At 34.8% G+C, this 22,947-nt stretch overlaps 1 protein-coding gene across 5 annotated transcripts in view; it reads right to left on the minus strand.

The window, feature by feature from the left end:
• The window catches only part of LOC116070587 (UDP-glucuronosyltransferase 2A1), a 29,948-nt gene extending 9,824 nt beyond the window's left edge, over positions 1 to 20,124 (minus strand). The window contains exons 1-2 of one of the 5 annotated variants that reach the window (XM_031342025.1): positions 20,095 to 20,124; positions 16,253 to 17,022 (exon numbers count right to left, since the gene is read on the minus strand). In XM_031342025.1, the coding sequence (XP_031197885.1) occupies positions 16,253 to 16,967 (715 nt within the window). In that variant the 5' untranslated portion in view covers positions 16,968 to 17,022; positions 20,095 to 20,124. Of the gene's footprint in view, positions 1 to 7,551; positions 8,295 to 12,616; positions 12,639 to 16,252; positions 17,023 to 20,094 lie in introns of those variants that run through there. The other 4 variants (XM_031342024.1, XM_031342023.1, XM_031342026.1 and 1 more) reach the window with 4 other exon arrangements.
• Between the last annotated feature and the right edge of the window lie 2,823 nt (positions 20,125 to 22,947).

Consider the following 22,947-nt stretch of genomic DNA (forward strand, 5'->3'; position numbering starts at 1 on the left):
TAAACATTTTAACAGTAAAATTGAAAAGATGCCTTAATTTCTTACTAAAAGTAAAACCTGTCTTTCTTAAAGTTATGCTTTGTTTGTGTTCTGTTTCCATAACATAAATGATTTGGCTATAACATATAGAATATGAATTAGTTTAGTTAGCTCACTTTGTAAGGTTGAAATCTGACATCAGGAAGAAACTTGAGTTTGGAGATGAAGGACTTCTGGCTACATCAAAACATAGGAGATGGCATTCTAATTGAATGCATGTGAGTGTGAGAGAATAGCCACTCTGAAATATAGGGAACAAAGATGAGCACAATGAAGAATAATGGCTACATGTGCTGCTGAGTAGGAATGATATTATCATATTACTGATATTCCCGTTCCATTGCCTGTTAGGTAGATAAAGGTGATTAGCCCCTCTTCCCATAATAGATGCAATGCTGATAATACAAGATATAAACTTCACTTGTATGTATTCTTGTATTTACCTCTGGCCCTTAAAAGCATGTACCTCTGGCCCTTAAAACCACAATCCAACTTTACTACTCTACTTTTTTCATAAAGAATAAAAGGATAACATTATAAAGAGAACCTTGTAGGAAACAAGCACTTTATGAAATCTCTTATATTAAGAGTAATAATATAGATCCTTCCGGTTTCTGTCTGTGCCCTGAGCTGATCCTGAGCCACAGTGCTCCTTACATAAATACTTCCTGGAGAGACCTGGTCTCCCAGGAGTTCTGACACACAGGCTTTCAGGAGGGACAAGACACAGCAAGACACAACAAGACAAGCTAACACCAGAGACAACCAGATGACAAGAGGCAAGGGCAAGAACATAAACAACAGAAACCAAGGAAAACTTGGCCTCATCAGAACCCAGTTCTCCCACAACAGTGAGCCCTGGATACCTCAACACACTAGAAAAGCAAGTCTCTGATTTAAAATCACATCCCATGATGAGGATAAAGGACATTAAGAAGGACGGAAATAACTCCCTTAAAGAAATGTAGGAGAACACAGGTAAACAGCTAGAAGCCCTTAAAGAGGAAACACAAAAATCCCTTAAAGAATTGCAAGAAAACACAACCAAACAAGTGAAGGAATTGAATAAAACCATCCAGAATCTAAAAATGGAAAAAGAAACAAAGAAAAAAAAACAAAGAAACCATAAAGGGAGACAATCTTGGAGAAAGAAAACCTAGCAAAGAGTTCATGAATTATAGATGCAAGCATCATCAACAGAATACAAGAACACAAGAATAAATCACAAGAATAGAAGAGAGAATCTTAGGTGCAGGAGATACCATAGAAAACATTGATACAACAGTCAAAGAAAATGCAAAATGAAAAAAGCTCCTAACCAAAGCTATCCAGGAAATACAGGACACAATAAGAAGACCACACCTAAAGATAATAAGTAGAGAAGAGAATGAAGACTCCCAACTTTAAAGGGCCAGAAAATATTTTCAACAAAATTATAGAAGAAAACTTCCCTAAGCTAAAGAAAGAGGTGCATATAAACATACACGAGGCTTACAGAGCTCTAAATAGATTGAACCAGAAAAGAAATTCCTTCCTTCACATAATAGTCAAAACACAAAATGAACAAAACAAAGAATATTAAAAGCAGTAAGGGAAAAAGGACAAGTAACATATGAAGGCAGACATATCAGAATTACCCCAGACTTCTAACCAGAGAAAATAAAAGCTAGAAGATCCTGGTCCGATGTTATACAGACTCTAAGAGACACAAATGCTAGCCTAGGCAATTATACCCAGAAAAATTCTCAGTTACCATAGATGAAGAAAATAAGATGTTCCATGACAAAACCAAATTTACACAATATCTTTCCATAAATCCAGCCCTACAAAAGATAATAGATGGAAAACCCCAATACAAGGAGGAAAACTACACTCTAGAAAAAGCAAGAAAGTAATCTTCATTCAACAAACCAAAAAAAGATAACCACACAAACATAAAAATAACATCAAAAATAACAGGAAGCAACAACTACTATTCCTTAATTTCTTTTAACATCAAAGGACTCAATTCCCCAACAAAGGGACATAAAATAACTGGATATGTATACAGGACCCAGCATATTGCTGCATACACGAAATCACCTCAGTGTCAAAGAAAGACACTACCTCAGAGTAAAGAGCTGGAAAACAATTTTTCAAGCAAACTGTTCCAGGAAACAAGCTGGAGTAGCCATTCTAATATCAAATAAAGTCAATTTTCAGCCAAAAGTTATCAAAAAGGATAAGGAAGTATACTTTATATACATCAACCGAAAAATCTACTAAGAAGAACTCTCAATTCCATACATCTATGCTCCAAATGAAAGGGCATCCACATTCATATGAGAAACTTTAGTAAAGCTCAAAGCACACATTGCACCTCACACAACAATAGTGGGAGACTTTAACACCTCACTCTCATCAATGGACAGATCATTGAAGCAGAAACTACACAAAGACACATTGAAACTTACAGAAGTTATAGACCAAATGGATTTAACAGATATCCATAGAACATTTCATCCTAAAACAAAAAATATACCTTCTTCTCAGTGCCTCATGGTACCTTCTCAAAAACTGACCATATAATCAGCCACAAAACAGACCTCAACAGATACAAGAAGACTGAAAAAAAAATCCCATGTATCCTATCAGATGATCATGGACTAAGGCTTCAATTAAGACAAAAATAATAGAAAGCCCATATACACGTGGAAGCTGAAGAACACTAAGCTCAATGATAACTTGGTCAAAGAAGAAATAAATAAAGAAATTAAAGACTTTTGAGGATTTAATGAAAATGAAGCCACAACGTACCTAAAATTATGGGATAAAATGAAAGCAGTGATAAGAGGAAAACTCAGCTCTGAGTGCCTCCAAAAAGAAACTGGACAGAGGCTACACTAAGCAGCTGGACAGCATACCTGAAAGCTCTAGAACAAAAAGAAGCAAATTCACTCAAGAGAAGTAAATGGGAGGATAATCAAACTCAAGCCTGAAATTAACCAAGTAGAAACAAAAAGAATTGTACAAAGAATCAACAAAACCAGGAGCTGGTTCTTTGAGAAAATCAACAAGATAGATAAACCCTTAGCCAGAGTAACCAGAGGTCACAGAGACAGTATCCAAATTAACAAAATCAAAAATGAGAAGGTAGATATAACAACAGAAACTGAGGAAATCCAAAAAATCATCAGATCCTACTACAAAAGCCGATACTTAGCACAACTGGAAAATCTGGATGAAATGGACAATTTTCTAGACAGATACCAAATACCAAAGTTGAATCAGGATCAGATAAACTGTCTAAACAGTCCGATAACCCCTAAAGAAATAGAAGCAGACATTAAAAGTCTCCCAACCAAAAAGAAAAAAAAAAAGCCCAGGACCAGATGGGTTTAGTGCAGAATTCTATCAGATCTTCAAAAAGACCTAATACCGATACTCTTCAAACTATTCCACAAAATAGAAACAAAATGAACACTACCCAATTCATTATATGAAGCCATAATTACCCTTATTATTCTCTCTTGGAGATGGAACCGTTTCTGTCTAAGCATGAACTTGTCACAATTTCTTTTCATAAAGAACTTCATAAGAGATTTTTTCTACTTATATCATGTTTAATGTTCCAAATAGATTTTAAAAATTGGTAGAGTGCATATTACTTTTAGCTTCAGAATATATCATGTGTATTTAAGAGGCACTTAACTATTATAAATTATTTTGATGCCTAAAAGAAAGAATAATAATATAAAAATGCTTTTGTCTTCTTTAACTCTTAGTTTATTCACACTAGGTATTCCTAACACTATAAAAAATACATAATTCCCAGGAAAAGGCATTACATATCACCAGTTTCGGACAGTGTGGTCCTTCTTACTTAAAATATTTCATGTTCAAAAATGTTTAGTGGGCAAGTGAGCTGACTCAATAGGTAAAGGTGTTTGCCACGCAGCTTAAAGACACGAATTCAATCCTGCTGACTTACATGGCAGAGGGTGAGACAGATCCCCAACTTAAATTACAGCCTCCACCTGCACTCCATGGCATACAGAGAGAGGAAGGGAGGGAGGGAGGAGAGAGAAGGGGGATGTTTAGTAACTGGGAACATAATGGACTTAAGTACTTAAACAACTTCTCAAATGATAGGATTTGTAAGTCTAGTTATTATCCTGTAATGTAAGAAGTTGAGAATTTTTTATTTACAAAGACATTCACAGACATTATATGTTTGTTATGGCTTACTTTGAGAGAAAAGATTTAGTACCTACCATATTTTTTTGCAGATTTTTGCTTTTAAATTTTACTCTTACTAAAACACAGGACAATAGCAGTTGGATAAAGAGTTTTAGTTATTTACAACTAACCCCATGTTTTAGTTATCAATAAACCATGTAACTCTAATCAAGGAAGATTATAACTTACCAACTTAATACATCCAAAGATGTAAAAACTCCACAGTTAACATTCTTGACAACCATGTGAATTTCTTCTTGACCCCTGTGTGTCCTGTCACTCATTTTGATTATATTTACCCCTTACGCAACTCTTCCCAGATATACCCTCTCCCATACTCACCCAACCTTTTGTTTTATTTTGTTTTCTAAATTCTCAATATTAATTTGTGCTGCCTTAATACTCTTAAATGTCTGGTATCCCAGTGGAGCACATAGAGTTACTACATCCTCAGAGAAAACTGTCTCTTCCTTTCCTACAGTAGTTCCGGCTTATGGGTAGAATTTTATGACCCACTCCTAACACCATGCAGAGATTTAGTTCAGTTTTTACTTACCCAGGTTTTATTCATATTGTTGCAATCACTATGAGTTCCTTTGTGCAGGTGCCCTGCTGTGTCCGTGAGACACTTTTCCTTCCAGCCATCCACGTGTCTCTGTGTATGTACACATGAGGTTACCCTTGCTTCTGCATGCATCTCTGTATTTACATATGAGGTCATACTCGTCCCCTGCATGTGCCTATGTATGTACTTGTGAGGCCAGCCAGCTTCAGCTTTTGTTTCCCAGATGTTATTTAATTTTTATTGTTGTTGTACCAACTTTCCAAATGGACTAGGCTGGGTGACCAGCAACCCCCAGGGAACTGGTATTACAAGTAGATACAACCATGCTTACCTGTTTTTGTTGTTTGGTTGGTTGGTTTTGCTTGTGGTTTTGTTTTTGTTTTTAAAATATATGTACTGGAGATTGAACTCAAAACTCTCATGCTCTCAAGGCAAACACTTTACCTACCAAGCAATGGTGTTACATCTTTGCAAGATATTAGCTTTTGTGTCTAGATCCTCACTGGCATATCATCATGGCTCTGCCATTAAAGATTTAGTGAACAGTAAGTTGTAAACAATATTTAACATAACTTTTTAACATGACAGAATGCATCCACACACATAAACTTCTAGAGTCCACTGAAATTATTAACCTAATTTATAGAGAATAAAGGATGCTGACTGAACACTTCATTAAGCCATATACGTGATACCAGAGCAAACAAGATGTGTCTCTACCCAAGAACTAACATCACTTCCAAAGTCTTCACTATCATACTGTTTGAATGTCAACATTAAGGGAGGTACAAGTCACCTTAGCATCTACGATACATAGTGTACCCTGCAAATGTGAGCAGTGAATGATAACTAGTACAGAACATATATCAGAGGATGAGAAATGACCATGTAGACAATGCTTAAATCAAAATGTGTTTTTGATTAGCTTGGGAGATGGCTCAGCAGTTAGTAACTTATAATGTTCTTTCAGAATACTCAAGTTCTGTTACTAGTATCCATGCCAGATAGCTCACAGTTAATTATAATACCAGCCCCAGGGGCATACTACCCCTCTAACCTTCAGCAACACACACACACACACACACACACACACACACACTTCTATATAACCATACATACACACACATTAACTTAAAAATTAAAAACATCTGATGAAGCAGTTCTAAGGCATAATATACTTAAAATGCGTTCAAAATAAAGCCTAAATTATACTGTATGAAATATAAAAATGAATCATTTTACTCACCATTTTGTAGTTACCAGACCATCAAAAGATCATGCAAAAATTTTAATTAGCCTTCATATTTTACCTTATATACATGACATGTAGAATATCTTCCCTCTATAAAATTTTATGAAGAAATCAAAACAAAGTTCTGTGGATATTTGGATAAAGGACTTACAAAATATACAAGAAAGCAACAGAGAAGTGATTTTACCTATGACAGGAGTAGAATTTCAGTGTTGCAGGACTGCATGTGGTTGCTAGTAATTCTTTTTAAGGCTGAAACACTTTTGACACAGGCAAAACACTCAGCACCCTTGGAACCTCGTTCAAATGTTACTCTTAATTTTGATACCTCCAAAGGCCTCTCTGAATAATTGCAATTTCAATTTCACCCCAAAGGACTGATTTTCTTGCTCTACTACATAGTAGATGTCATAGGCTAACATATGTGCATATATATCATATAAATATATTGATATCTATAAGTATACATATAAATATACAAATATTGATTTGTATAAAAATACATTTTTACACATGTGATGAATTATTAACTTCAAATGTAAGCTCTAAGGGGTGATTGTTGTCTGCTGTGCTCATTATATTTTTTATATGCAGGAATTTACTAGCCATATATTTTATATTCAGTAAATGTTCCTTTACACAAAGAAAAGAATAGAAAAGGAAGAAAATGAAAAGGATACAAGAAGTAAAGGGATGAAAATCTGGGTAGAGGAAAATGTTTTGCACCTAACTCCTGCAAACAAATATCACTGGCAGCCTCCAGTGTTATTCTGTGTACTAATTAATCCCCCTGTGTACTAACAGAGCTAGAGGAAAGCCATTCAGGAAAGAAAAGAAATATGGAAGTAAATCTCACGAGAGTCAGAAAGAGAAACAATATAAACCATCATCCAGAACGGCCTTCTTCAGCTGGCATTGTTTTATGTGGTTCGTTCTCATAAGGAAGCTTTAAGGCTAGAAAGCTGTAGACCCATAAAAGACACAGAAGCACTGTGAGGAGAGAGGGTGAGTCCCCCTAAGATGTCTAGGATTAAAAGGAATCAGCAGAATAGAATGTACTTGTGAGTTTCCCAATAATAACCTTTTATGTTTTCCAATATATTTTTGCAGATAAAGGCTGAAGGATAAAGAGAGAGAATATGTATTATCATAATATTGCCATTTTGTTCATATGGCTATTATCATATTTACCTTAGTAAAGTGAGTTTTATTGGTTTTTGAAAGTTTATTTAAACATTGGAAAGCTACTACCTAAAATATGATCATTTTCTTTCCGGTGAATGATAACTGAATACAAATTAATAACATCAAAACATTTTTTGAAGGATTTTCTTAAACAAGAACAGTAACTAAAGACATATAGAGATATAACAAACATATTCAATCCATTCTGGTTCATCTAGTGGGCTAGATAACTTTAGCTGAATAAGAGTGAAGGTATCTGTGGTCACCAATGGGATGAGATGCTGAAACTCACCTAGAACTCTGCTGTAGTATGAATTCCATTCTCCCCAGTAGGTCTTAAATATATAGTCTTGCAGAGAATAAGAAATGGTATTCTTAACCCTTTCACCAAAAGACATCTGGTCAGTGAGCTCTGACAGGGCTGCAGGTACGTATGAGACCGGGGCAGGGATTTTCCCACAATGCCTCTCCACTGTAAAGGCTGGAGAGAAGCGTAGTGTATACACAAAGGGAATCCCCAATTTCAGAGCCACCAGCTCGCCACACATTGTTACCGGGTCAGATATTAACACATCGAAGCCACCTTTTTGAAGTCTTGCCATTAGAGTGGAATTGTTTAGTACACCATCACAAATTTGCTTATTGATTGTGTAGAAAGCAGCAAAGAGCTTTCCTAGTTCTTTGTAGAAAGTCCACATTGTGAGAGGCGTTGGCCTATGGTCCAGCCACAGTGCTATCATATGCTCTATTATTTCATCTATATTGCTTTTCGTGTAGGAAACTGGAATCTCTTCAAAACTTATAAAGGTATCAGGTCTGGAGTTGATGAATAAAGTTTCTGATGAAGCCAGTACAGTCACACTGTGATTTCTTTGAGCCAACTCCTCCAAAAGGATCTTAATATTTAGCCAATGGCTGCCATCTGTAGGCCAAATTACCACATTCCCGCTGAGAACAAGTTCAGCCAGAGCTAAATGAAAAATAAGCAGCCGTAAAGCCTTCTTGACCATGATGACATCCACCGTGAATGACTGGCTATTGTGGCTCTTTTAAGATGAAAAAGAAAAATTCAATGTATTTAGGTAGATTTCAGGTAAAATAATATTGAATATGATAGGCTAGTTACACCCATTCATAGGCCCATCGTTGTATAAATCAAGAAAGAACATATAAACTTAATATGCATCAACATGATTATAGTTTGGGTAGAAGTGAAATCTAGTCCGAATGTAATGAATAGAAGCTGTGAAAGGTGTGTCTGTGTATTCTGTGACCCCAGATCCACTTTGTAAAATTATATGTGTCCTCATTAGAAGGCAATGCTGTGGGTATTGTCTTATTAGACCCTCCTCCAACATTGTGTGTCAGATGTTATTTCTTGTATTTCACTGAGAACTACAGTTGAGTTTTGTTGCATATTCTAAAACTAATATGCAAAGTTGTTCAACTGGGATTATATTTTCAAATTTATTTGGCTCACTGCTGAACCGGCAGGATCATTCACATTTAGTAAGAAAACTGAAAAGAACATCCACACATTGAGGATTTCCTCCAGCAACTACCTTTAGAAGTTTTAGATCGATTGGATTGTGGAGTACATTAATAGACATGATAGAGAGGATGGCCTTTTTATTCTGAGTGATTCATCTTTCTTCCTACTTCCTTGTTATAGTCAATTCTCATTTCCCTCCTTGTGGCATCTTTTAAAACAATTCAGAACACAGTTCCTTGAAGGCTGTTGAAAGAGGGTCTGTTTTACACGATCTGTTTGGAAACTAAGCAAGAGGAACCAAGGAGTGCAGTAAGCCCCAACCAGAAGCAGTATATCCTTTGAAGGTTTTGAGATGCTGGAGACATGTTTGGGTCACCTTGGCCTCACTTTTCTTTGGTGTAAATGAAGGCAGCAGAAATAAGATTGGATTGATTTGTAAATTTGCCATTCTCTGCAGAGCTACCCCTAAGCCTACTTCCCTCAGAGCAATGGCATAATACTCTTAATAGTTTTACAGACTTGCCCAGGGCTAGGAGATTAAAAAGTCCCGTGATTACATTAGCAATCTAGCTTTAGACACGTGTGAACAGGTGTGTAGAGGTACCACCTGCAGTTCTGAACATCTCTAAAGTGAGCAAAGACAATTACACAACGAAGGAATGTGAGAATCGTCAAGACGCCATAAATTAAGCCATGAGAACAAATAGAATGATAAAAAGGATAAAAAGCAAAATTAAAGAATGGACATAAAAAAATCAGTTACTCCTGAATCAATTCCAGGCCCTTCCCTAACCAAAGGATCAGGAACAGAGAGAAAAGGAAACTTGGGCAAGATATGTCAGAATTGTCATTTTTATAGTCTCTGAGGAGACACCTCTAACTTGGAGGCAGCTGATGTGCTTTTGCAGTCAGTCTAGCTTCAAAATAAAGAAGACAAAGGATAGTTTGAAGCATCTCGTATTGCTGGCCATAAGAAATATCATCTGCAGTGCTGCTAAAAGTACTTGGAAGTTTAAAATAGGGTATTTTCAAAGACTCAGGGGATCCCTGCTAGACACCAGAGGCAGACTTTTTTTTTTTTTTTTTTTTTAGACATCATACATGGGTGGGCGGTAAAGAGTTGATCTTCATGAGTGTCGCTTTGGGCATCTGAGATATTTGTTCCCTAAGTTCAGAAACTATCAAAATATTTAACAATATTGTATATTCAAAACATGCAAGAACACTAAATTTGTGGAGGCTTGCAGGTATTAACTTATGAACTTAAATTTCCATAAGTGGCAAAAAGAAGAGCACTTCAAATCTGTCTGATTTAGTAATGAAAGTGGTATTTGGCAGATAAATATATATATATTAATTTCTAATACTTTGTTTTACAATAATTATTTAGTCTCCATGAGTACATGGTTCAAATAAACATCTGAATATAACATTTAGTTCAATAGCTTATTATTACTTCAAATCTCCTAGGTAATTTATATATATAAAACCCTAAATATATAAAAGATGTTCCTTTAAATTCCTGCTTGTTCTGTGGTGGTCAGAGCATAAAATTAACAACAGTGCATACTAGATTTTATATACTCCACTGTCATGAATTTTATATTATTTTCTTTTTCAAATATTACAGAGATATTATAAAAATAAAAATTACCTGCTTTAAGTTTAAAAAATCATACTTGAAATGTGTAGATGCTTTCTCTTATTTTCACTAGAAACTGTTCACAGAAGCCACTTAGAGCCAGAAAAATATCCCAGACAACAAACCTTAGACAACAGAGAGCCACAGAGGGCTATACCTTAAGGAATAACATAGTAACAGCACAAGCAATTAAACTTCATGCAACAAATCAAGAATAGGCAAAAAACCAGAATTACTAATTTAAAAAAAAAGTGAAAAAAATGCCCAAGAATGTTTAAGTAAATGTTAAATAACTGATAAATTTCTATCATAAATTTAAATTTGAAGAAAAAATTCTGGAGTCTGGTATTGTAATACCTCTAGTGTGATTCTTTTTTCTTAGGATTATTTTATCTATTCAAGGTCTTTTGTGATCGCATATACATTTTAGTTTTGTTGCTTTCTATTTCTGAGTAGAAATTCATGGGGCTTTTGATTAGGATTGCATTGAATCTATAATTTGCTCTTGGTATTATGGTCCTTTACACAGTATTAATTCTGTCGATCCATGAGCATAGGGAGTCTTTTGATTTTCTGGTGTCCTCCTTGAGCTCTTTCTTTAGATGTTCAAAGTTTTCATTTAACAGTTCTTTCAGTTCCTAGGTTAAGGGTTTTCTTTTTTTAATATATATATCTTTGAACCTACTAGGAGCTGTAGTTTTTCTCATGATTCCTTTCCCAGCATGCTTGCTCTCAGTATATACTGTATACTATATGCTATATAAGGCTACTTATTTTTGTAAGTTGATTTTTAATGCTTAAACTGCTGATCATTTTTATGTTTTCTGATGGAATTTTTAGGACATCTCATTTATTATACTGTCTGCAAATAGGGGGAACTTGGCTTGTTTTCCTATTTGTATTTTTTTTTTAATTTCATTCCTCTGTCTTACTGTTCTAGCTAGGGCTTCAAACACAACATTGAAAAGAAGCAGTGATAGTGGACAGGCCTGTATCTATCCTAACTTCAGTGAGTTTTGTTGTTTTTTTTCCATTTAGATTGATGTTGGCCATAAGTTTATTATATTGAGATAGTCCAACCTCAAGTGATACAACTGCAATGTAATCTACCACCAAGACTTAGTGAAAATCAGGGAAGAGGGAAGGGAAGGTTGTCAGAGCAGGTGTTCAAGGACACCTGCTGCTAGACATTGTCTCCTAGACCTAACAGGAAAAATGCACTCATGAAATCTCAACAATATAGTGCCTAAGCAAAAACAGAGTAATGGCAACATTAACTGACATGCCAATATAGACAGGGAAAACTCTTTATGATGAAGATATGGCCAATAGCTCCTAGGAGAGGGAGAACTAGTTTTCTTCAGTGAGGATCTCCTGCCTTGGTTTACACATCCCAAGTATTGAGCTCTCTACACATGCACATATAAGCAAAGTTCAGTCAACTTTATACATACTTAAATACATATATACATATACATGTAATAATAACTGACAAATAGATCATGACTTTGAGGAGAGCAAGAGTCAGAAGGAGTTGAAGGACAAGAGAAATATGGGGATGATACAGATGCAATAATAGCATATAGTTATCAAAAACAAATTGGAACAAAAGTCTAATAATAAGAGGGCCTAGGAGACTTTAATTTGAATATTATTTTAAGCTATTGCAATATGACTTTATGTTAACCTGCCTGATTTTCTGAACTCTTAATACTTTTCATCTATAATAATGATTTTTTTTGCTCTGAAGTGGTGTAAATTGGTTACAAAGATAGATGACAAAGACAAAAATACATGTGAAGACTTTACAATAGCACCGAGGAACTGGATAAGTTAATTATTGCTAGCTATGATTACTTTACAGGTCAATGAGGTTTAATGAAAGAGTCATGACAGGAGTAAATGGATAATTTTGACATGGTGAGATCCAATTCCTAGCAATTAACAGAGATTAAGCACTCATGCCATGGTTTTCATATCATTCTTCCACAGAGAACTAATATCTGGGAAATTTGGTACATTTATTTTCTCAGCTGTGACAACTTGAGACCTGAATGCGTTTGGAGCCATTACAAAAACTTCAATTAGATCAGGGAGCTAAAAGCAGATGATTAATGCGCATGACCCTTTGGAAAACATTCAAGCCCACTGCCAGCATCATTTTCATTACTATTCACTAAAATGATTTACTTATGCCAGTATGCTAGTACTTTTAATTCTTACCTGTTCTTTTAAAACCAAGTGTTCATGTCCCTCAGATCAACAGATTACTATGTCTGGGTAAAAAATGCGAACTTATATAGACATTCTGAGTCAGGACAGGGGTAATTCAGGACAGTCAGCAACACAATGCTGTATATCAAGATCACATTTAAGAAAATCTACATAAAGCCTCATTATTTTCTCATGAACAAGTTGTTAAGAAAGATTAGTCTCTCCTGCCTCAAGTCTAGAATTGTGTGATTCTATAATTAGCACTAACTTAAAAGCAAAGAACAATGGTCTTTGTATTCTGAAATTTCAGCCTGAGAAATAATACATGACAAATGATCTCACAGGTATAAAAGGTACTAAAGGAATTTTGAGAATTATGATTGTAAAATACTTTTATTAATAAGAGTGATAGTGTAAAGATGACATAATCCAAAAGACCCCGAGATATGTCTAGTACATCCTTCTCTTGCATTAAATGCGATGGTGCACATTAAGATTCCTTGTTTACTAAGGGTATAAAGACATAATGGAGCCTTGAACAACTTTGGAGCTTCATTTCTCCAAGAATCCTCTACTTTTTTTCACCTCTCTGCATCCCTTTTAAGCACTTATTTTGGCTGTGCTAAGTGGCCCATTTCCTTGAGTCTTCATAGTTTCCCAATGTAGACATCAGACCTATCCTTGTTTTCTCTAACAGAAGAAGGACTAAGTTGCCGTGTACACGCTGAAATAAATCATCAGTTTATGGACCATAGAACAAAGGTTAACAAAGGAGAAGTTGATACCTGTAGTTAGCATAGAATAAAGAGTTAAAATTGACACCCAAGTTTTTGGTCATGCTCATCAAACTTTAGTATCTTTTACTCGCACCCAAAAGTCATTTGTGAATATTTACTGTAATTAATAGGTATCTATTTACAAGTATTTTAGATTAGATATTTGAAAGAACTCAGGGTTCAAGGTATGATTACAAACAAACCTCTAGTTCTCTTTCTGAAGTTCTTATGAACCATTGGCTTGCTCTATTCATTTTGTCATTTTCAAAAGATGCTTGATATCATTCAATACTTTCATTCATTAGCTAGTAAACATTGCTAGGCCACATAAGAACTAACTGGCAAACACTGTCAATTCTTCACTTGGACACAATGATGTTCATTACTAATGGAGATGAATGAAAGCACAAACAATTCCAAAAGAGATAATAAACTTCAGAACTTAGCAACAGGACATATATTTCATCAAATGTGGGATTCATTCCTTGCTTGTCTCATCCTCACTAATAAGATTTTTATCTGGTACGTTGTATCAGGACAACAGAATGAAATAATGATATTTAGCATCTACCACCTATAAAATGCATCACCATCATGTATTTTGAAAGTATTTTAGGTAACTTCAAAGATGTTTACACCATGTAATCCCATTACTTGATTGCAAATTATTTGTTTCTTGGCAAATCCAGAAATATGTTATGTAACAAAACAGAAAGATTGTAAACAATCTGCATGTGATGGGAAAGCACAAAACATGGAAACAAAGATAGTGTCAGAATACAAATACTAGTTTTATATGAATGTTATCCCAATTTCTCACCCATATCCTTTGCTCTGAAATACTATTCTCTTTAACTCATTATGTATCGGTCCCTGCCAGATCTTCTGCAAAATAGCACATACATGAAAATGAAATACATTATTCACACTACCAAATTTTAATTTTTATACTCTTTACTTCAGTTAACCTCACCATTTGTAATTTACTGAAACCAGAAATACTGAAACTCGTTTAATCTTACATCTTTTTCAGTCTTCACAAAGAGTGCATCAGTCTTAAGTGCCTGTATATAATAAGCTAATACAAATTGGGTATGTAGTATCTCTAAGTTTGTAAAAACTACATATTCATGAATTTTATTATTTCCTTAAACATACTTGCTAGAAACCAGATAATCAAAATGTGGATGAAAAGGAACAATATTACTTTTCTGTGATCAAACAACTGTAGGCTTCTACTGTGTCAACAAATTTTTAAACAGTGTACACTGTACACTGTTTGTACATCTTTGTACATGATTTTTTTTCCTCATGTTTTAGCCACCTTTCTAACACATGCCCTTCTCATACATTTCTTGGGAGGAAGGGAGTAATACATATTTAAGACTGTCCCCTTGGTCTATGCATCTATCCAGACATTTTGGTAAAAAATAAATTTTGACAAAACAAATCTCTTTAAACAATTCCAAGCTTAAATGCCTAGTATAATGTGCAAAAGACTGTCAAAATATATATTGAGTATTGGGAGAGACTGTTCATTAGGTAATATCACTTGATGCAGAAACATGAAGGCCAGAGTTTAGATACCAGCACTCATGTTGAAAATATTTATGAATATGACCACATATGTCAGTAATCTCTAAACTGTTGCAAACAAGAGTGTGGCCAGAGCTCACTGTCCAGGGAAAGTGTTCAGTGATTAAGGGATAAGGCAGAGGTGACAGAGCAGTAAGGCCCATGTCTTCCTCTAGATTATGATGTAGATGGGCACATATGCTGACACACACACACACACACACACACACACACACACACACACACATGCACACACTCACACACACATGCGCACACATGCACACATGCACACACACACACATACACACAATCACACACTCAGACACATGGGATTAACAACATTGGCATCCCTCACATTTTTCTCTCATCTCCCACCTCTCATATTGACCCATACTAAGTACATCACATGTGAAATCTAGAACACATTATATTAGTTTTGATTTCTAACTTGGGCACAATTTTTATTCCAATGATTGTTTTCCAGAGGACCTGATATTTTTTACCTGTCAGTTTTCTGGTGAAATCTAAAGATTTTCAGGAGATCACTTACTTTTGATCATTCAAGTAAAGCCTATCTCCTCTACCCTATTTTTGTATTTACCTGAATAATTTAAGAGATAATTCACATCATACACATTTATTCTTCACATGCAACATCTATGCTTAATGCTCCCAGCCCATCATTCCAGTGGTAATGTCTTTTCTAAGCCAGCATTTGATGAATGCTAGGAAACCCATGGCTAGTAAAGCATAAACATCAGAGAAAACACAAAAACTACTTGAGTTTGAGACTCTTTGAGATACAGTGATGCTGTCAAGATACATATTGTGAATAAACAGTGGCTGCAGGTACTCATCAAATATCTTAATCTTTATTATGCACTAGCTGAAGACTACATGTACTTAAGAAACAACATAGATGTTGGTCTATATAACAGAAGGTTTATAAAAAAATGTAATTTCTCCCAGATACATTGGCACAAAACTGAAATTCCTAGGGAAATTTTATTCTTGTGTTAGAACTAAACAAGGATTAGTTTTACTTATCAATCCAATTTATTTCTTAAAGTCTTTATCCATATAATGATTGAAACTTTATGCCCATAAAATTAGCAAATTGGTCTGATAATTCTACAACCTATGCTTATTCAAAAGTACTCTTTCCTTCTAGCATGTGATAAAACTAGTATACTGCTATGCTGACTTCAAATTATAGATAGATTTACAGAATTAAAGAAGGATTTTCTAGAAGCCTTACTTATATTCAAATGATAAAACAAAAATGGCTACATACCTAAAGCTTTACTATAATAGGAATCCCACTGCTTCCAAAGAGTTTCAAACATGTAGTCCTGCATTCGGTAGGAGATGAAGTTCCGTACTCGGTCAGTGAAGGACATCTGGTCTGTGAGTTCTGACAAAATTGCAGGAACATAGGAAGGAGGAAATGGGACCTTTCCACAGTGCTTTTCTACTGTGGAGGCAGGAGAAAACCGCAAGGAATAGATAAATGGAATTCCCAGTTTTAAAGCCACGATATCACCACATGGAAATACAGGGTCTGATAACAGGACTTCAAACTCTCCTTTCTTCAGCTTGGCCATCAGCTTTTCATTCTTAAGAACGCCATCACAGATCCCTCTGGACACCAAGTGGAACTCCTCAATGACTTTGGCCATTTCCTTATAGAAAGTCCAGATAGTTGAAGGAGATGGCCTGTTTTCCAGCCATGTCAAAACAAAGTCCTTGATCACACTTTCGATTTTTTCCTTGCCAAAGGGCACTGGATATATTTCGAAGGTCAGAGATGGGCTAATGGATGGTGTGATGAAAAGTGCCCCGGATGCAACAAGGACAGTCACATTATGCTCTTTCCTTAGGAGTTCGTCTATTATGATCTTAACATTTAGCCAGTGACTGCCTTCCATTGGCCAGATGAGAACGTTCCCGCCAAGACTCATTCCTAGGAGACTTATCTGAAGAGACCACAGTAGAATGTTCTTCAACATGACTGGTTTGATGTAGACTTCTTAAAATGCTGAACAAACAAAATTCTCTACTTTCCTGGAAAAAGAAAGAATGAAAAAAAATAGGGTTCTCTTTTTACTTAAATAATTCAGATTTCATAAGTTATTAGTAGCAATAGTTTCATGTTTAATGGAATCAGGTTTAAGGTAAGGTATCATGTCTTTCAATGTGATTCCTATTTTTTGACCCTTCGAAATTTGATCTCTTGACCCCCTTTTTTTATACCCTATTTGTTGATATTTTCTCCTTAAACTGATCCAACTCTTTGTACTCATCAGTGCTTCCTTCAAGGCTAGATAATGTCAGTCGGAAGGTGCCAGAATCTACTCAGATATGTAAGGACCTGAACAGTAAGTGTTATTTATTTATTTATTTACTTTAGTAAGTCCACATAATTATATTACTGGTGATATAATGGTATAATCATATAAGTTTATGACAAGAGCATAATATGAAAGTCAAACGCATGTGGTACATTTGTATTCACTAATGCTTTACCATCACATTTGAGAAATTATCTTGTCAATTACTGAGAGAAATATAAATAAGTGAATAAAATATTCACTAAAAGATGTATAATGGATGATGAATGATGCTCTGGAGAACAGGATCTATTTGAAGAGGTTTGATCGTTCAAGGATAATCTAAGTTATCTTGAAAAGCAAGTGTACCCAGGGTAGTGACAGATATCTTAGGTATAAAGTCAGTCTTTAACACTTGCTAACAGTTGCTAATATGAAAGACCCTGGAGAGTGCTTAGCAGATATTAATCTCATTCTTTTCTTTTGTCATTTTCAACAGATTTGATCTAAATGAGAAATTTTATTGCACCTTAGGTTTTGTCTGATATCAGCCTCATCCACAGTTATGTAGTCTTTAATACTTCACTGGACTGGATAATTGATTGTGATTCACTTTATTTATGTTATTTTAAGCAAGAAGTCAGTCTCAGTTTCGTGCAGTATCTTCTAGTTATTTTTTAGTTCTTGGGTAAAGTGCTTTATTAGTTAGAAAATCAATCCAAAGTATGTTTTTCACATTTATTTTATACTAAGTAAAATTTAAGAGTAAATTACATAAAATGTGTTATTACATAAAATTTATGGTTATATAATATAAAATGGATACTTATACATTCATATGTACAGCCTGAATGAATACATAAAAAATAAAGCCATATTTATTAACCAATATTGTGTCAGACAATGTAATCTGCTCTTCTTAGAATCCTTCTCTGTTTTTTACTTTTAAATTTTAATTTAATGTTTTTACTTATTCACTTTATATTTCTCTCACTGTCCCCCTCCTGGTCACCCCCTTCTACAATCCTTCCCCCTTTCCCCTCCCCTTCTCTTCTCTTCTCTTCTCTTCTCTCCTGGGTATCCCCACACCCTGGCACATCAAGTCTCTGCTAGGCTAGGTGCTTCCTCTTCCACTGAGGCCAGACAAGGCAGCCCAGCTAATAGAAAATATCCCATGTAGAGGCATCAGCTTTGGGGATAGCTCCCGCTGTTCAGGACCCATCTGAAGGCCAAGCTGCACACCTTCTACATCTGAGCGGGGAGGCCTAGGTCCAGCTAAGTACGTTCTTTGGTTGGTGGTTCAGACTTTGAAAGCCCCAGTTACTTTGGGATAGAATGATGTATGTCATCATTTTGCACCCATTCAGAATATGGATTGCTCCCCAGACATTGTTTTTGAGGAAGGATCACTGAGGAGCTGAGAGGATAGCTATGGCCTCAAGGGGATCCTGATTTTCAGCTTTATTTTGTGTTCTGGGATACTTGGTGTGTGAAATTAGCAGGGTATGCAAGAGTTATCAGTATCACGTGAAAACATAAACTGATGTTCATATTCCAGGAATATGGCAAATAATAAGAAATTTCTCAAACTATAGAAATTAAGTTTTAGATTAATGAATTAAACTGGAGACTAAACCAGAAATAGTACTGATAAATATGTAAAGAAATTAAAAGTAAATATTGCCACAAAAAAGAAGAGAGCATGGTATTTTATTTGTTCTGACCTAAAGCTCATTGTAAAACTAAATTTATTTTTCATGGAAAATTTTGAGATAGAATACAATTGAGTATGGTAGTATATGTCTACAACTCCAGCACTAAGGAGAATGGAGTGGGAATAGCCTAAGTCAAATTAGCCTTGACTCTGTGTAAAATAAAACAAATATAAATAAAAATAAAAAGAGAAAAGAAAAGACCTATTACAATGCAATAGCAAACCTAAAACAGTGGTTACTGTGCTTATGCCAACTGGCATGTGCAAGAAATGTTAATATAGCTGAAAAGGAGATGCAATATTCAAATTTTATCCTAGGCAATGACAATAAAGAAAGCACTGCCGACTTGCTCACTGAGGGATAAGCACCCCTTTTACACCTGAAATTTCTATGTAGAAATTGTATTCATTTTAATTATTTCCTCATTTTAATTATTTCTTACGAAGTATATTGTATTTATAATTGAAACACGTAAAAAATTAAAATTAACTACATAACTTGACAAAAGAAAGTGCCACAGTATGCTGACACTGTACCCCTATTTGTGCAGTTGTGTCATGAGGACTGCACAATGAGCCTTTGTGACACTCACCTGCCTTTTGTTATAAATTCGTGTGAACCTTACAAGTTGCAATATGGTTCCCTAACAAAGGAGCAAGTTAAAGCTCTGCTGCAAATAGCTATAATTAAATTAACTTCCCTCTTACACATCTACTTTACAGCTATAAATCAATCGGAAAGGCACGAACTCAATAGTAAAACCAAATAACCAAAAAACAAAACAAATAAACAAAAAAAGATTAGGTTACTTCTGAATGTGATATTTCCAAGAAGAACCAGTTTAAAAAACATACTTTTCAGTTTCAGCCCAAAGCCTTGTCATTGCTGATTCTTTGTTTTTTTTTAAAAACTGTGGAACAAGTCCAAAATGTATTACACAGTATAATAAGAGGATTTAATATAATTTCAAAAAAAACTAACAAAAATTTCAGGTTACAAGACTCCTTCCCACAAGACAAATTTTGAAAACTCCCTTTCTCTAAAAGTCTATTATTTTCTATTGATTTTTTTTATGTCTATAAATCTCTTACCCAGTCTTCACAGCAGTGTCAGCAGGACTCATTTGCCAATAGGAAAAAGTGCAATTTAAATAAGGTTTAGCCAAACAGGGTGATAGGAGGTGGAATATGATCTTGAAGGTAAAAAGATTAAATAGATCTGCTTACACCCATCAACCTACCTATTACATTTTTGTTGAAGATATATATTTCTGTTGGTTGCTTTATAACTATTTGCAATGAATGCTGCCTATGCTGTCTATAGTAAGTACATTTTGAAAAATGACAATGATTAGCAAGCTTGGAATTACTATTAAGAATAAGAAAATATTAAAAATTCTCAAATTCATGTAACATAACCTCACAGCTTTTTATAATTAGTTATAAGATTATTTCAGTTGAAGAGTCGCTGCTGTATGAACTGATTAATTTTCTCAAACTTTTTGATGATAGTGAGTGATCTCATTAGTCTTTCCTATCTCTAAAAAGATTATTAATTATTCAAATATCTTGATATAGAAAGATAACATATTTAACATGGTTTAGATATGGTTTTCTAAATATGTGATACTTATTAATACCAAGTGTAGCTAAGAATGTCATCATTCACTGTTTAAGTTTTATGCAAATCTGGCAATAAATTTCATACAAATTTAATGGGAAATAACTTTCTCTCTGAGAGACACTCTTCCATGATGATGCTGGAGGAAAAAACATAGAGAAGAGAAGCACATGCTTTCTTCAAATTCAGCTGTGCATGGATTGCATACACCTGCTTGATGATGTTGCCAAGTTATGGGATGACTTCAAGTTAGAATTTGTACGTGGTCTATGGAAATATTTCACTGTTATATTGCTAGTACACACTGCTTTTCAAGTTCAAGAAAACATTCTTGTGAGCTGTCAAATAAAAATTTCCTCACTGTGCACATCTGTTCATAGAAGACAGCAGAAGCAGGAATCAGTTTCTTTAATCCCTACCTTTTTCAAGGAAGATCTGTCAAAGCAGAGTCTGCATTTTTAACACTCCTTGTTGTCAAATATAACACTGAAGTTATATTTGAAGGAAACACCTTGTTTCCCCCAAATGTGTGCATTTGATTTATATTATTTCTAGCAATCATTCTCCTATATTATGGGAGCCATACATAAGAAGCTCATTCAGTGTCTATGCGTCCTATTTATTCAGGAAAAAAGTTAGAAACTTTGATTTTAAATGTTTTGATCACTCGGAGAGATGGCTCAGTAGATAAGAGTACTTGCTACTCTTGTAGAGGACCAGGTACTGGTACCCAGCACCACATGGCAAATACAACCTTCTCTAACTCCAGCTCCAGCTTGGTGAAATCCAGATGCCCTCTTCCAGCTTCAACAAGAAGCAGGCTCATGTGTTGAGTTCCACATTCATAAAAGCAGGCAAAATACTCATTCATAAAATAAAACAAACATAAATCTTTTAAAAATAAGCTGGGTGATCTGTTTGGTTGATATTGTTGTTCTTCCTATGGGGTTGCAAACCTCTTCAGCTCCTTCAGTTCTTTCTCTAACTCCTCCATAGGGGACCCATAGCTTAGTCCAATGGTTGTCTGCGAGTATCTGGCTCTGTATTTGTCAGGCTCTGGCAGAGTCTCCCAGAAGACAATATCCAATGAAAATGTATTCCCCCAAATAAAATTATACTATTTTAAATATTAAAAAATAATCTAGGTGTCTCTACATTGATTTTCAATTCATATGCTATTCAAAAGTGTTTAATAACTTCATATAAAAAACTTGAGTGCCATTTTTACATGATTGGCTTCTTTATTATCTGTTGTCATGAAAAATTATACCAACATTAAAAGTTTTGAAGCAAAAGAAATCATTTCACCCACTGTCAATTGTGTGAGTGAGGGTGCTATGCTTGGTTGGGCATTTCTGCTTATCACCTGGATATAATCCATGCGGCTTAAAGTCGTGTTTGTTCCTCTGTGTTAAAGCCACACAAATCAGCTCTACAAAGAGTGTCTGATGTGCTCTACCTTAACCCAGTGAAGCTGCCATGTCCTTTTTCTTACTACGTTGATGCTGTCGTGAGAAGACTCTCCATCCAAGTGGTCCTTTAAGTAATATAAAAGAATGAAGGCCTTATCAGCTTCAAATACATTTAAAGAGAGACACAAATATTTTCCAATAATTTCTTTTCTGTGTAAAATTCTGATAGTCTTGTGTAATAACACTAAATGTTACTTCAACAACAGGCAGCTGCCTTCCGTAAAACCATTTGGTTAAAATAAGATCATTGTAAAGCTTCTAAAAAATCTATAATTATAGCTTCAGTCAGGAAAAATACACAAGCTCAATTTGTAATTTAACTTGACAGGTAATACAACCTGATAGGGTACTGTGAACTTGCAATTAGAGTAGAGGTTATTGCTATTTAAACTTAAGTTAATGAATACATTATTAATAGATCATATATATTACTAAACTAACTTTTATGTACTTATATAATTTTAACATGAACTTTTTATTTTTAATGATTTTCATTTAGTAGTGTTCCTCATGGTTATATGGGTGTGCTTGTGTGTTATGGTTTGCTCTTATAAAATATATCTATTCATGTATGTAAAATATCCAGTTATATTAATTAATTTTTTAAAAAATTAAATTATTTCTTTTCCTTTTTGAGATTGTAATAAAATTCCATAATTTCTTCTTCCACTTCCTCCCTCTAAAACCTCCAACATACACCTTTTATTTTTACTTTTAATTATACTTTGTTTAAAACAATTTTTAAATGTAGATATATTTTTGTCATGTTCTTCGCCTTCCGCTAAGTCCTTTCAGATCCTCTTCTTCTACCTACCCACCCAACTTTATGTTCTTTCACAAGGAAAGGCCATC

Source organism: Mastomys coucha, unplaced genomic scaffold, assembly GCF_008632895.1.
Source record: "Mastomys coucha isolate ucsf_1 unplaced genomic scaffold, UCSF_Mcou_1 pScaffold22, whole genome shotgun sequence".
In the NCBI taxonomy this organism is placed as follows: Eukaryota; Metazoa; Chordata; class Mammalia; order Rodentia; family Muridae; genus Mastomys; species Mastomys coucha.